The sequence below is a fragment of the Anopheles cruzii genome, chromosome 3, assembly GCF_943734635.1.
Source record: "Anopheles cruzii chromosome 3, idAnoCruzAS_RS32_06, whole genome shotgun sequence".
In the NCBI taxonomy this organism is placed as follows: Eukaryota; Metazoa; Arthropoda; class Insecta; order Diptera; family Culicidae; genus Anopheles; species Anopheles cruzii.
In genome coordinates, this window is record NC_069145.1 from 43,176,054 (window position 1) to 43,189,720 (window position 13,667).

Consider the following 13,667-nt stretch of genomic DNA (forward strand, 5'->3'; position numbering starts at 1 on the left):
CTCTAGGATCAGCTTGTGGGAACTTCAGCACGCACCGGTGTCCGGCCCGGTATCATTATGCTGGTCTATCATCACCGGACACCGGACCGTGTTTTCGGACCGGAGGTCGTGTTGGCAGTTTTTATGACTTTACAGCATGGCTCCATTTTGTTGGGCTCTTTTGACCTTTCTCCGGCCGTAGGCCAACAAAAAAGGGTTCAACTGAATCTCTCAAAAAAAGTTAAATAGTAAGAACTCAATGGTACAAGACGCGACCCGAACTAGGCCATCGGGGCTACCTCGGGGCGAGTAGCTTGCGGTGCGAGTGGATGTTTCATTTACTGACTCCACTCGGCACAATTTGTGCGTTAACCTCCTTCTAGTGGGGCGCGAGTTATCAGCGCTGGCTCCCGAATGGGGCAAACAGCTGGCCATCAACACGCAGCCCAGCTAATAGAGGCACCCACGGGCCGGCCAGAACTCCAGGGTGCCATGGCGAGATTGAGAGAGAAAGAGAGATAGAGAGTGCAAATATAATAAAGATAATCAGAAAACATGTCGTCATTAAAAGTTATTATCTCTGTTGGGCGCTAGGACGAACGACAAGGGACACAAGTGCCGCTGTTACTGGAGGCCCAGCATCAGGCTGAAGTTCGCACACACACAGACACACCCAAGTAACAGTGAAAAGGAAAAGTTCCATCACCACAGCTACGAGGAACTACATGCTTTGTGGTTATTAGACATTGGAGGCGGCAGCGGCCTCTAACATACTTCCACGGATCCACTACTGGGCAGAGGTCCTTCTCTGCCACGTAATGGGCCCCGGAAGCCGGCATGTCGGCGAGATGCGTGTATGTCCCGCAGCATTTCCGGTGTTAATTCCGTTACGGAAATGGTCGAAAGGTGTGAACATTCCGGTGGGATTATCTTCGGCCCCGGCTTAAGACACCAGCCTGACCGACACCAGGACCGAGTTCCTGAAGGCCCGATGGGCTCAGGGCCCACAGCGTGACCGGATGGGTCCAGCAGGTAAATTGTTGTTGGGCAGCCCAAGCCACGACCCAGTGGTTTGGGGTGTGGCACCCGGTCGTTGTTGACCACGGGCACCGTTCTCACCGATTTTTGGGACACGGTCCAGGAAAACAAGGGACAACCACCAGGAGACGGCCGCCGAGAGGGTCTTCGTTATCGCTCCAATGGTTCCACACACACACACACACACTTCATGGTGGAGATGGCCGCAATAGAAGAAGTTTGGGATTTATTTCCTGGAAGATAGGACCGGAACCCGAGCCGCCGTAAATTCATCTCGCTGACTGGTCCGAGATCTCCGGCAACGGCGTTCCGGAAGTTGTCGGCGATCGAGATTTTGGGTCCGTCGCTGGAGGACGCCGGAAACCCATCGCTCTGCCCAGACGGCCTACGTCTGAGCCGGTTCTTGGGGAATGGGGCCTACGCGATTTGTGCCGATTCTTTCGGTTCCTTTGGAGGGGTTTGTAGGTTTCCCCGACAAGTAGGTGAGGATATTGATCTCCATCAATTTGTCAAAAAACCTGCGTAACTTCGGCCGAGAAGCTGTGGGGGTCAAAAGCACGTGGGTCTGGGGTAGGGCAGGCAATTAAGATGGGGTCCGAGGGCACGTAATCTGCCCAAACGGGCGTAGCAATCGATGGGGTGTAAATCCGGTGTCCGGACCATTCCAATAATCCGGTACTTACTGGTGACAGTTACAGGTCTTTACAGGTGCACAACATCGAAACGGGGATAACGATTTTCCCTATTGCCTAGACCACCTTACCGCAGTTCTGCTCGTCGGTGCCGCCGGGACAGTCCGGGTCCCGGTCACAGAGCCACGTCTTGGGAATGCAGCGGTCGGCGCTGCTGCAGAGTACCTCGTTCGTGTGGCAGGTTTTGGTTACTGCGCCGTGCAAAGTGTGTTGATTGTGAGTTTGTTAGAGCACGGTGTTGGAAGGCAGCGATTGTGCAAATCGTACGAAAGTTCCATGCCGCAAGCGACGTATACGTAAGGAAAAGAGATGCACCATCACCAGAGGACAAAAGTAGAAAAAAAGCAAAGAACAAACAAAATGTAAGGAAATATAGCAATACACGAAACTAAGTGTAGTAAAATTATTCAACAGTCTACAGAGATCTAGCAAAGTACCATGCCAGGAGGGACAGAACATCACACTAGAACTAGAAAGACAAAAAGGCAAAAGGAGAAACAAAAAAACCGGCACACAGCGTTCGGCCGTCGGCTCGGAAGAAGACAAAGTGTTGCAGTTCCGGAACCGAAGGCCGGCGCCGATGCACCGGAAGTCGCAGGTGCGGAGTCGTACTTACGGCATTTTTCGGCATCCTCGTCCGAACCGTCGGCACAGTCCTTTTCGCCGTCGCACTGCCAGCGTTTCAGGATACACCTACCGTTCTTGCACCGGAACTTGTCCTCCGAACACACGGTCTCTGTCGGAGATGCAGACAATACGAGAAAAGAGAGATGCATTAGAAACATTCCGCTGCAGATTTGTGATGTGCAATGTGCATCGGCAGACACGCAACAGCGCCACCGCCAAGAGTGGTTTTCAATTAAACAACGGCAGATGTCGGGTTCCGTCGACAAAAGTGGATGGTCTTTTTTGTTTTATTTCTTCTCAATTTTCACTACACTTAACGTAAGATTAATTTTGCGCCCGGAAAATGTCACTTAAAGTTGTTCGCTGGCCTCTGACGTTGCTCAGCGTGGGCCTCAAAATAGCAGCAAAATGGGACGGTGCTTTGACTGTCAGATAGTGTTCAAAGTGGAGAAGTTTAGAGTTTATTTTAAAAAAAATTGGTTGACCCACTGTCTGGAGATGTTAAGCTGAGAAACAAATGAGCACTAGGCTTTCTGTTGTCTGCCATCATTAAAGGTGCAAACATTTAAAATGTCTAAAAAGGGTTTTTTGGAACCATGGCAGCGGACACAGCCAAATTATCACCAAGAGCTTCGAATTGACGCCTATCGCACCGGAACCGATAAACCGGCGCAACATTAAGCATGGAGCATATTTCATAATATTTCACTTTGAAAATCTATAAGTTCAACTTACTATAGATTTATTACATTTTTGCTATAACTCGTGGGTATGCTTTTGGGTGGATGTTGCAATAAGTTTTAGGGGTTTCTACCCTCACAAAATTGATAAACTTTAAAATAAACTATTGCAGTATGAAAAGCAAAAAAAAACGTAATTGAAAAAAGGGAAATACTTTAAGCCACCTATTTTTACGCCGCTCCATTGGACGATAAACCGTAAATAAGTCGAGCAAATAACTGACCAACGAAAGATCCACATTGTAACAGGACGGATCGCACAAATCACCGTTGACCCGCGTCCGGCTTTCAACGGTTTCACAAAAATCCCAATTAATACTGCCTTCGCAGTGTAACAAATGCTCTCCCGCGCGCACCGGAACAGAACGTGGCCGGGGCGAGGCTGCAGATTAAAGGATTACCCCGAGCAGCAAACCGCAGCCACGTACACGTTATAACACACCGCAATGATGGCTGCAAATCGTCACTTCGAGCTGACAAATTAGGGGTGAGTTATTAAAAGTGCTTACAAACAAAATGTCGCTCACGAGCGGAGAATGGCATCTCCGCGTTTGGGGAAACGGTCTGACAACTGGACGCGAACCGGGAACGGAATGGGGACCAAATGTCCCAAATGTCACCGTCTGTTTGATGTCGCTTCCGTCGACGAAGCATTGTTGGAATGTTTAGTTTATCCGTGCGCCATGTTCTGGGGTTTTCATTTCATTCAGGCGCAAGCAGGATTCACTTTACGAAGCAAAACGTAGGACCAAAAGTGCGAAACAAACACTACCGTTTGTCGTCGACCAGGATGAAATGAATATAGGGAACCGCTGACAATGAAAAACCGGACCGATGCAACCAAAAATGTAAGAGTTTACATGAATGATTGGAAGTGATACCCATAATGTCCTGTGATGTGATGAAACCTTTGTGTCATCTGCGCGCAACGCTTACACATCGTTGGAAACTTTAGCCAATACACGAGCGAGCGAAAATGTGTGGACAAAGCCAACAACTTCTTGGTTCTAAATCCCAGTTGGTAGAGTTTCACTCAGGAAACCATCCCAGCTTTTAGTAACCATCCCAACTCTTGAGCTCTAGCGGTTCATTTCTAGAATGAATTGAATTTGATTACTTTAAAGAAACCGAGTAGCTGAAATTTTCTTTTATTTTTTTACTGAGTAAGCTAAAATTCAATCATTTTTCGATTCCGTTTCATTTACGCCACTTTTAAAGACCTCTTTTAAACTGCAACAGGTTTAAACTGCACCACGAAACAGTGATTGATCTAAGAGCAGTAGGTAGATTTTCTTGAAACCAAAACTATAATAATGAGGACATCAAGAAGTACATAAAATTGTCCCATGTAATTATTAGTAATTTAACGTTACCTCGCGGGATGGGACAAGTTTCACTGCGACACTTTCAACCCGCAGTGTAGTTTACAGCGGGACTCCTACAAAAATTTCTAGCTAGTTTCAGTGTGACCGGTTTGCGGTAAAATGCAGTATCATGTCTTGCAGAAAAGTGATACTGTTGCGCTACTCGGATCGATGCACGCGACGCCGCCGTTGCATTTCAACTTCCGGCACCGCGGCCTCGGCCTCTGACCAACGGCTGGCTCGTAACGGGCTTCGCGGGCGACACCGAATTTAATTAAAAAACTATGTCATCCTTCTGTTCGTCGCGTAGCGTAACGCGGCCGAACCCGAACCCGGACTCCGGTGTGTTGTGTAGTTTGATTCGTGAAACTTTTCACATCCGGCACCGTCGTGAATGACGAAATCTATCTCCGTCCCCGTCCGACCGACCTGAATCGCCAAAAACGGTCGCTGTGAAACGGATCACCGGGGCTATTTTCATTAAAATTTGTTATAAAATGGCAAATTACGTGCAACGAGCGAAACTTTTTATGGTCTCCTCGTTCTGTCCGCTTTGCCACCGGCACTAAGCTGCGACATGGCAGAGTGCTCAGTGGTTGGCAAGGTGTTCGGTTTGAGATTCTAATTTCCATTATTGGTTGTAATGAAATCCTGCAACGAAGAGTAGCTTCGAAAAAAACAGTATGAAAGAATATTAATAATTGTAGTGTCACGCGGCAAGGTTGTGCAGTAAGAACACTAGCAACACACGAGATCAAACAGTTTTACATTTTGAACGATATAAAAAGTTAAACAGAGCTGAATAGTATCTCAATTAGTGTTAGAATAGCTTAACTAACTTGAATTGGAAAAATGCAACAAAAGGAATAGAATATACAATGTTATAATTATGCTTCGAATTGCCACATATTTTCGTTGAAATAAACTATAAATCAATCTCCACGACGAAGAGCTAATGTATCCGTGATAATTCGTTGAATAGCTTCCACTACATGAGCACGGTCAACTGTGCAATCTGCTTGCTGAAAACCGAAAGCTGTGGCAAACACGACCAACATGTCGTTGTGTTTCCACAAAAGAAATGCCAACTTCCAAATGACCAAACCTGATCAAAAACCCCGCCCCGAACGAATACGCCAAGATTAGATTGGCAACATTTGGCAAACACATCAGTCACCTGGATTTATAGTTTCACATCATTGTCGTCACACAAACACGCACGCACGTACGCACACATATTAGAATCATACATCTTGTCCTCATCCAACACCTCGTCTGCGCAATGCGCAGGATGGAGGCGTGTGGCTCGAAACAAATTTTCGTTCGTTCCCCAATTTGTTTGGCTCAATTCGGTGGCAATCTTTCATGCCGTTCTTGCCACCTGCCCCATCCATCGTCACTGCATCCTTGCAGGCGGTTCAAGATGCCTACATAAAGCGTAACATCGCCCCGTCTGGCCCCCGAGAACAAATCCCATCTTTCGGAGGTTATCACGTCGCCGCAGGTCCGGGAGGCGTCACTGTTGGGGATGTGGCCGGAGCCCGAAAGGCAGATAACAAGAAGCTGGACCAAAGTTTAGCAAACGGGTCCAGCCTCGGGGCCAGCTTGAGGTGGCTGCTGTGGTGGTCATATCGTGCGAGCCGTGTTATCAACTATTGCCTCGCTGGTCGCTGGCCGGCCCCCCGGGTCCTGGGCGAGTCCTCGGGAAATTCGGGCTTCCGGAGCAGACCGAACCAGATAAGAAAGAAAGACAGGCACACGTACCGTTTGTTTGCGTTATGATTGATTGCATTTCCGTTAGCATACGCCGACGATGGCCCGGCAGGTCGATAGGTCGGTGACTGCCTCGAAACCAATCGCACCGGCGGTTGGCAGCCTCAAAGCCAGCAGGCTAGAGAAGCTGGCACAAAATTGAGGACCATCGTAAGGAAAGTCTTCAGCAAATTGGCTTCGAAGCCAACGAACGTTCGAGTCGGCGTCAGCCAGATAGATGGGCAGGTCACGATGCACCGGCGGATTTGCTTGATACGGTTGTGTCAGAAGCAGTGGAATTTAACCAACAAAAAAAACAAGAAAAGCTTGATTTCGGATTTTCACGGCTGCAATCTCCGTGCAACAAGCTAATGATGAGCGCTGTCGGCTTCGAAGCGTCGTGATAGCAGTTCTATCTACTGACCTTCGACCACTCCGCTAGATTGGCCTACCTTTCGGTGTTTTTTCGTTATTTCAGAATGGATGTCCTGGACCTCACAGCTTGACCTATGATATCAAGCGATGCAGACACCGCGTGCCTAGCAACGTTCTGCTGTCGATAGTTGCTAAGGCTTGAAAAAAAAATTCTGTTTCTTGTTTTACATTATTGAAAATAATCTGAAGTCTTGATCGGGAGACGCTAGCGTTCAATATGCACTAAAAATAAACAGTTTCTTGTTTATTGCCACTTTTGAAATGGTTTTTCTTCTAAAGACGGTATTTCGGCCAAACTGGTTTCTAAAGAACACTGTATTTAAATTTCCATCTATTTTTTTTTTCAAAGAACGCATTGTTGATTGATTCTTTTATAATAATTTAATTTATAGTTATCGACATCGCCGTATGGTTTTTGTAAAGCCGTATAACTAAGTAAACTACGCTTGTTGGAAAAAGCGCTGTCCAAGCAATTTTTTTTCTCATGAAAAACTTAAATTAATTTTCTACATTTATTTACTATGTTGAATTGTTTAAATAGGCAAATAAAACAAGCATTGAAATTATTAGTTAAAATTAAACCATGTCTTGCTTTCATTGCCCGTCATTTTCGACCAAGCATCACTGACGCTGTTACGCGACGGCTTGATGCACAGGTTGCTGTGATGCCAAGGAAATCGTTCCTAGTAGTTCTACGTGTAACATAGCTAAAACTAACAAATTTAAGGAAATGTTTGCATATTCCATGTTAAACGGACAAAAAAACATGCACAAATTCGCGTGTATGGATAAACAAACGACGGCTGACAAGGCAGTAAGCACTCATTCCTTATTCATCTCTATCAATCTTATCAGTATCCGGTTTGTTATTTCAACCATTGCGGGGCATTCCGCTCGGAGATCCAAAGCAAGTGAGTGTCTCGGTGATAAACGATAAAGTACAGCTTCGCTTATTGTTCTTGCGGAGTTTTAGGCGTGCCAAGAAGCCCGCACGATATCTTATACCGTCCAGTAGCCTGCCGCTCACAGGTAACTGCGGCCAGACCCGTAATCCGTGGCAGCTTGCAGCGGAAGCCCCCGGGCCAAGCACCGTTCTGCCGGTGGTTGCATTATTAAATACTCTTTTCCAAGATGGCAGTAAGATTAAAACTTTACCATAAATTTTGCGTTCTCTCTGCTGCTGCTGCTTCCGGGGGCTTAGCGGGGCTAAGTCAAGAATGGGCTGCCTGACCCCACAGCCGCTTCTTGCCCTCAACCCGTCGCGTGTGTGCCCGAAGAATTTTCCAACTCCCAGCCCGCTCAGTAGTAGTTATGTTACAAATTAAGTGTGGTTACCCCGTTTCCTTACGGTGGGGCGTGCATCTCTCGCCCCCTAAATGGCGGCCTCGTTATGAAGGAAGTAATGTTCCACATTCTCGCTTTCACCCTCGCGACTGGAATGCTCATTTGCTGGCGGAAAAAGTGGAGGAACACCACCCGACCGTCGATTGTTGAACTCTGGCGGCCTTTGGATTTCTTTTGCCTTGCTTCCGCTTTCGGTCGGGACGACAAGAAGTTGCAACCGAACCGGGGGCAGCCGAAACTTTAAATCAACTTGAAACCGGCGCCTGGAGGGTCGTACCCTTCGCCCTGGCGACAACAATGCGCGACCTTCTCGCGAGGTGCATGCGTTGTAAAGTTGCTAACCTGCGCACAGTCAATTATTGGGCTGCCCGGGCTGCGACACGGGCCGACACGGAATACTTTCGTGCGACAAATTTGCGCTAACAATTTCGGTTTTCGGGCAGCAAGTTGCTAGCCAGCGAAGGTACGGACGTCCTCGAGAATCGCTCGGGGGCAGCTTTGACGGAGTCGCAGTAGATAACTTTTACGACACGCTGCCACACACAGCTCCGAGAGCTTGCCGTAGGTCGTCGGGAATTCTTGTTCCAGTTCCAGACCCGCCACACAAAGGATGCGGGAGGGTCTTGAACCCGGGCCCGGGGAGCATCGGTACGAGAACGGTAGCACAATAATAAAATCATTAGATTCCATTCTTATTCGTGTCACGTACCGTTTCTGGGTGGGCGGCCCCCATTGGTGACGGCGTCGACGATGAGGACGAGAGACATTTTACTGCAACGCACCGAGAGCTCTGTAAAGATGTCCTCTTTCCGTCTGCCCGTCAACCGCCCGCGCTTCTTTCTCTACCACAATGACTTGATTTGAAACGAAACCCCCCGGGGGCGCTACGGGACAGTGAAAGGACCCATCCTGTCGATGTCCTGCGGGACCCGAGCACTCTTTTATTGGTTCTATTTTGTCGCTTCTTGGAACGCGCCGCCGTCGCCGCAGGGTACGCCTTCAAGACGCTGCCAGTAGTGTGCCAGTAGCGGAGACGATTACCCGGTTCCGTACTAGTCGTCCGGTAGTAGTTCAACATCAACTTCCACTTCCAATCCAGTTGTTTTCCCGGGCTAAACGGGAACCGTTGAACCGCGCCAGGGCTGGTCACTGTCTCTGACCCGCCGATTGACCCTCGCTTGACCCAATTCTGCGCTTTACTGAGCTAATACTTCGTTCTTCGTCCTGTTGTGGGGTTTCTCGTCCGACTGTCCGTCCGGATTGCACTGACATTGCGAGATAAGGGGGCAACGCCGCAACGACAGGGATTGAAAGTCATTTCGAGTTTCACGATCGAAAATGAGGGCTTCCTGAGGGAATGAGGGAAGGGTAAACTTGGGCGCGCAGTAAATGGACCCCGTATCTTTAGTCTTGCTTCAGAAACGGGATTCTTGGAAAAGGTAATAACTTTAAATTCCATAAACTGCTGAGCGGTATGTCGATTAATCATGAAGCGTAAGCGACTTCTAGACGTAGGTAACATGCGGTGTAAATACTCAAGTCACTATTTGTCCAAAAAAACGAATATCCGTTACCGACCAGATATTTGGGCTTCTTATTGGCTTTAAGGTTATTGTTTATTTATACTACTTCGTTTCTATTTGCACAAAACGACAATTAAAAATAGTACAGTTTCAAAACTGTACATTTATGACAGTGACAGGAATGCAAATCTCTTAGTAGCCTACGATTTGGCATTACAAATTGCTTTTACGCTAGGTTTTACGCTTCGTATGGCCCTAGCTTATGACTACGTACCCTCTTAGTATGACTCTTTCTTAGTTAAATTTGGCTGGTATGATTTTAAGAAAGATTTACTGTATAACAAACTGTCTATGCTTTGAATAAATTCTTTATCTGTCAGAAAGAGCCGAATCATTATCATTATCATCATCAATCATTAAGCTATTGATCAGTTTAAACTGTTGATCAGGGATACTTAGAAGTGATGAGACTCAATGCACCATCTTACCATTAACACCCAACATTCCCTCACAAAAGATGCGCCATGATGGCAACAAGTTTACAGAACCCCATTTGGAAGGCCACATTTCAATACTTCAGTCGAGTTTGTGAGACGAGTCCCGAAGTTAACTTCCTTTGCCGGCTTTCACTTCATCGCTCCCAACCACGAGAAAAGCTTGACTTTTTCTGCAACTTCTTCCCGGCCAACTGCTGGACTTATTGGAGCCCTAGAACAAAACATCAAACAATGCAGCGTCACGCTATGAGCACGCAACCAGACTCGCTCCGAATGTTTCACCATTCGCCGGCCATACACCCACCCACATGCCCCTGACCGGCCACGGAAGGTGTCCGCCGGCCGCCACCAATAATACCATTACCGGTGCCGCAATCAACGACAACGCGCGCCCGCCAGGTGTGTCTGTGTGTGGGGCGAGGCCGGTGCATTGGCGCGTGCACCGGAAATGCTCACCATCATTCAACCCGGGAAGGGCCCTCCGGAAGTCGGTCGGTTCGGTGCCTTGGCCCGGTGATGATTGGCCAATGTGTCGCACTTCCCCGGCAGCGGCTGCGGGCTGTGCCCGGACGTCAGACGCCGTCTGGTCCGATGACGACGACGACGACGACGACCGAAGGATATGCGAAATTTTCCAACCGAACGGACGAAAACATGAAACAATAAAATTGGCCGGCCCCGGGCTCCGGGACCGTGTGTGCCGGGGTTCCGGGAGCCCTCCGTGCAACGTTCGGTCCCATAGCGTGTCACGAATCGCATCACCGGACCCGAGACACATTCGGCATGCGATGCGATCGTCGAAGCCAAGCGGCGGAATTGGAGGCGAGATTGGTAATTTTATGATTATTTGTTTATCGTTAATTGCATTCGGCAGAGCGGACGCTGAACGCTGGACGGATGCGGATGCTCCATATGTTGCGAGAAGCTGTGCGGACCAGGACCAGCGTGGCTGAGTGCAAAAAGTGCAGCTGCACCCCGGGGGCAGGCTGGTGGGTTGCTCACGACGAGAGACTCATCAGATGGGCAATTTTGCAAAAGTGAATTATCTTCACGGACCCGGGGCCGGCACCGGCAAACAACAACCCCAGGCGAACGCAAGTGTATCCTTCAAACGGGACTGCTGCACTTTCGCCACAGCTGAACGCATCTGGCCGATGGGTTTCCGGATGACGGGCCGTTCGTCCTGTGACGCACGGGTAGCCTTTCTGAATGATTTATGTTTCGCATAAATATATATTAATTCCTATTCCGGGGAACTAGACAGCATTCGCCACGCACTGGATGCGAGCCGCAGCGGATGAGGCCACGGGGTGGTTATTGAAAACACAAACAGCGTTTCATTTGAATGCACTTTTCAAAAGTTTCTATTTGTATAATGAATTTTGTTTCTAACATGGCCACCCCACGGCAAGTTTTGCGCGGCCATTTTGTGCATTGTGTTACACTACAAAAAACTTCACCCCGGGACGCTCCGGGACGCTGGTGGCCCCGGTCGGTCGGTCGGGCGGTCAGGAAGCTCCGTCGCTGCGCTGCCCAACATCAGACATTGTCCGCGCCGTGGGGCCCGTAAGAGATCACAGGCTGGGATGGGCAAAGTTGCTGCCCGGAGCTCTGCTCTCTCTCTTTCTGCCAGTCTCCCTCGTGCTGTGCACCAGTTGCGCTGGACAAGCACTTTATCGCTCGCTTGTGTCCTTTCGCCGGGAACTTCTTGAACGGGAAGCAAAGGAAAAACGAAAACGAACGAACATCGCAATGTGCCGCGCTCTGCGTTGTGTAGCAGTGGCCAGTCGCCTTTCATGCGATGCGCGATGACGCGAAGGCAATGTTTTAATTAAAACTCATTTGCATAACAACGCAAGGGAGTGGTGGGGCGTGCAAGGGCGGGGATAGATGCGACGGACTCACCACACCAGGTGGCGTTCGGTTTTGCCTTCCCGAGTCTCGAGTGCGATCGAAAACGGGACCAGCATCTAGGTGAACACGAAAGTCCTGATGTGCTCCTTCGCAATTTAAGGGACATTTTTGTGACATTGAGAACCGATCGATTCATCAAGTGCGTCCAACAAGTCACACCTTCGGAATTGTCATTGAAACCAACTTACCAAGCGCAGATTCGTCATCAGAAATAGATTTGTCATCAGCGATAAGTTGACTATATAAAAATTTCATTATCCAGCAGAAGTCGTATTGGACGTTTTAAACTTTTTTAAGGACCACTACAAATTGGGGATCCACGGAGATTTTAATATGAAACCCCCAGCCTTTCACAACTTAAGCGTTGGACTATCAACCTGCATTTAACTGCAGTACCTGACTTCCGAGGTAACAGCTATGGCGTAAACGTCTGTATTATAAATGTATCATAAATATCAAAAGTTCATCAATCGATCGATAGAGTTTTCGGTTTGTTATCAAATGAAAACATGATAACATTTATCATGTTCCACACCTTTAAAATGTACTCTAGGGCATTGGTCTAAGAAAACGAAACCCGTCATTACTTCTGGACCAACCTGTTTATCGGGAAGCAAGAGACCGCACAAAGAATCACTCCCGGATGGAGACAGAGAAATGAGCGGCGAAGGTGACAGAGCAGAACCGGTTGTCCTTGCACACCTGAAACCCGGCCTGCTGAGACCATCGGAGGCGAAGGAAAATCGCGCCGGGATGGCAATACACGCGGCTCACGCCCTGATTGATGGATAATTAGCGCAGTGGCGATAGTGGTGACGATGGTGGCGTAGGTAAATGATAGGCTCATTACTGTTTCGAGCCACAACGGCGAACCGGTACGAAGCGGTTCGCAATCGGTTGGGATCGATCAAACCCGTTGTAAAGATAAAACGCTTCGGAAGACAGCCTTCTCACACTGCCCCTTCGATGCAGGAGGACACCGAATGCGCTGCGGTAACGTTCGGTCATCCATTCTCGTTAATCGGTTCAATTTGGGAAAGACGACCTCACAACGGAGAGCGTGGAGAACACACACCGGAGTGGTACTCACACGGGTATGACGACGGGTAGTAATGAAAGGCCAAATTGGGGTAGAAGTCGCTATCTTCCCGGTGTACGTGCACACACACACACACACACACACCCTTTATCGTCGGGATGTGTGTGACGTGCGAGATCCTCACGCGCGTATCCTGTTCCGCTTCGTTTATCGTCAACCGTTATCATAATTGCCACTGGCAACGGCGCACCGAAGTTCCGGGAGCACACGCACGCAAGGAAACCGATCCGTTTCTGGCCACCCGGTTTCGAGCCACCCAGGCCCAGGCCAGGGATGACATTTTTCATCAGCATCACCACCGTAAAAATGGGCGGAAATGGAGTGAAGCATTCTAACTAACCGAACGCACATTAGCCTCTCGGGTTCGCTCCGCGGGACGACGACGACGAGGATCCATTTGGGACGAGCGTCCCAAACAAAGCAACATTAGAAAACGAGCAAAATGACATGTACATGTATAACTTATCGTTCTGCTGAGAGATCACAGTGTGGAACACCCCGTTCGGTGTTGCGTAGACACGAATCCCAGCAATATTCAGCTGGCGTTGTGAACACTTCGGTCAGTCAAACTTACATGTGGAACACCTTCTTTTTTCACGAGTAAAATATATAGAGAAACTATAGACGAAGTTTTACTCAAGACTAAAACTACCTCGCATCTTA

The 13,667-nt window shown here is 48.5% G+C and overlaps 1 protein-coding gene across 3 annotated transcripts in view; it reads right to left on the bottom strand.

The window, feature by feature from the left end:
- Window positions 1-13,667, bottom strand: part of LOC128272634 (low-density lipoprotein receptor) — a 218,314-nt gene that overhangs the window by 60,396 nt on the left and 144,251 nt on the right. For all 3 annotated transcript variants that reach the window (XM_053010472.1, XM_053010471.1, XM_053010470.1), the window contains exon 4: window positions 2,326-2,445. In XM_053010472.1, coding sequence (XP_052866432.1) covers window positions 2,326-2,445 — 120 coding nt within the window. The remainder of the gene's footprint in view (window positions 1-2,325; window positions 2,446-13,667) is intronic.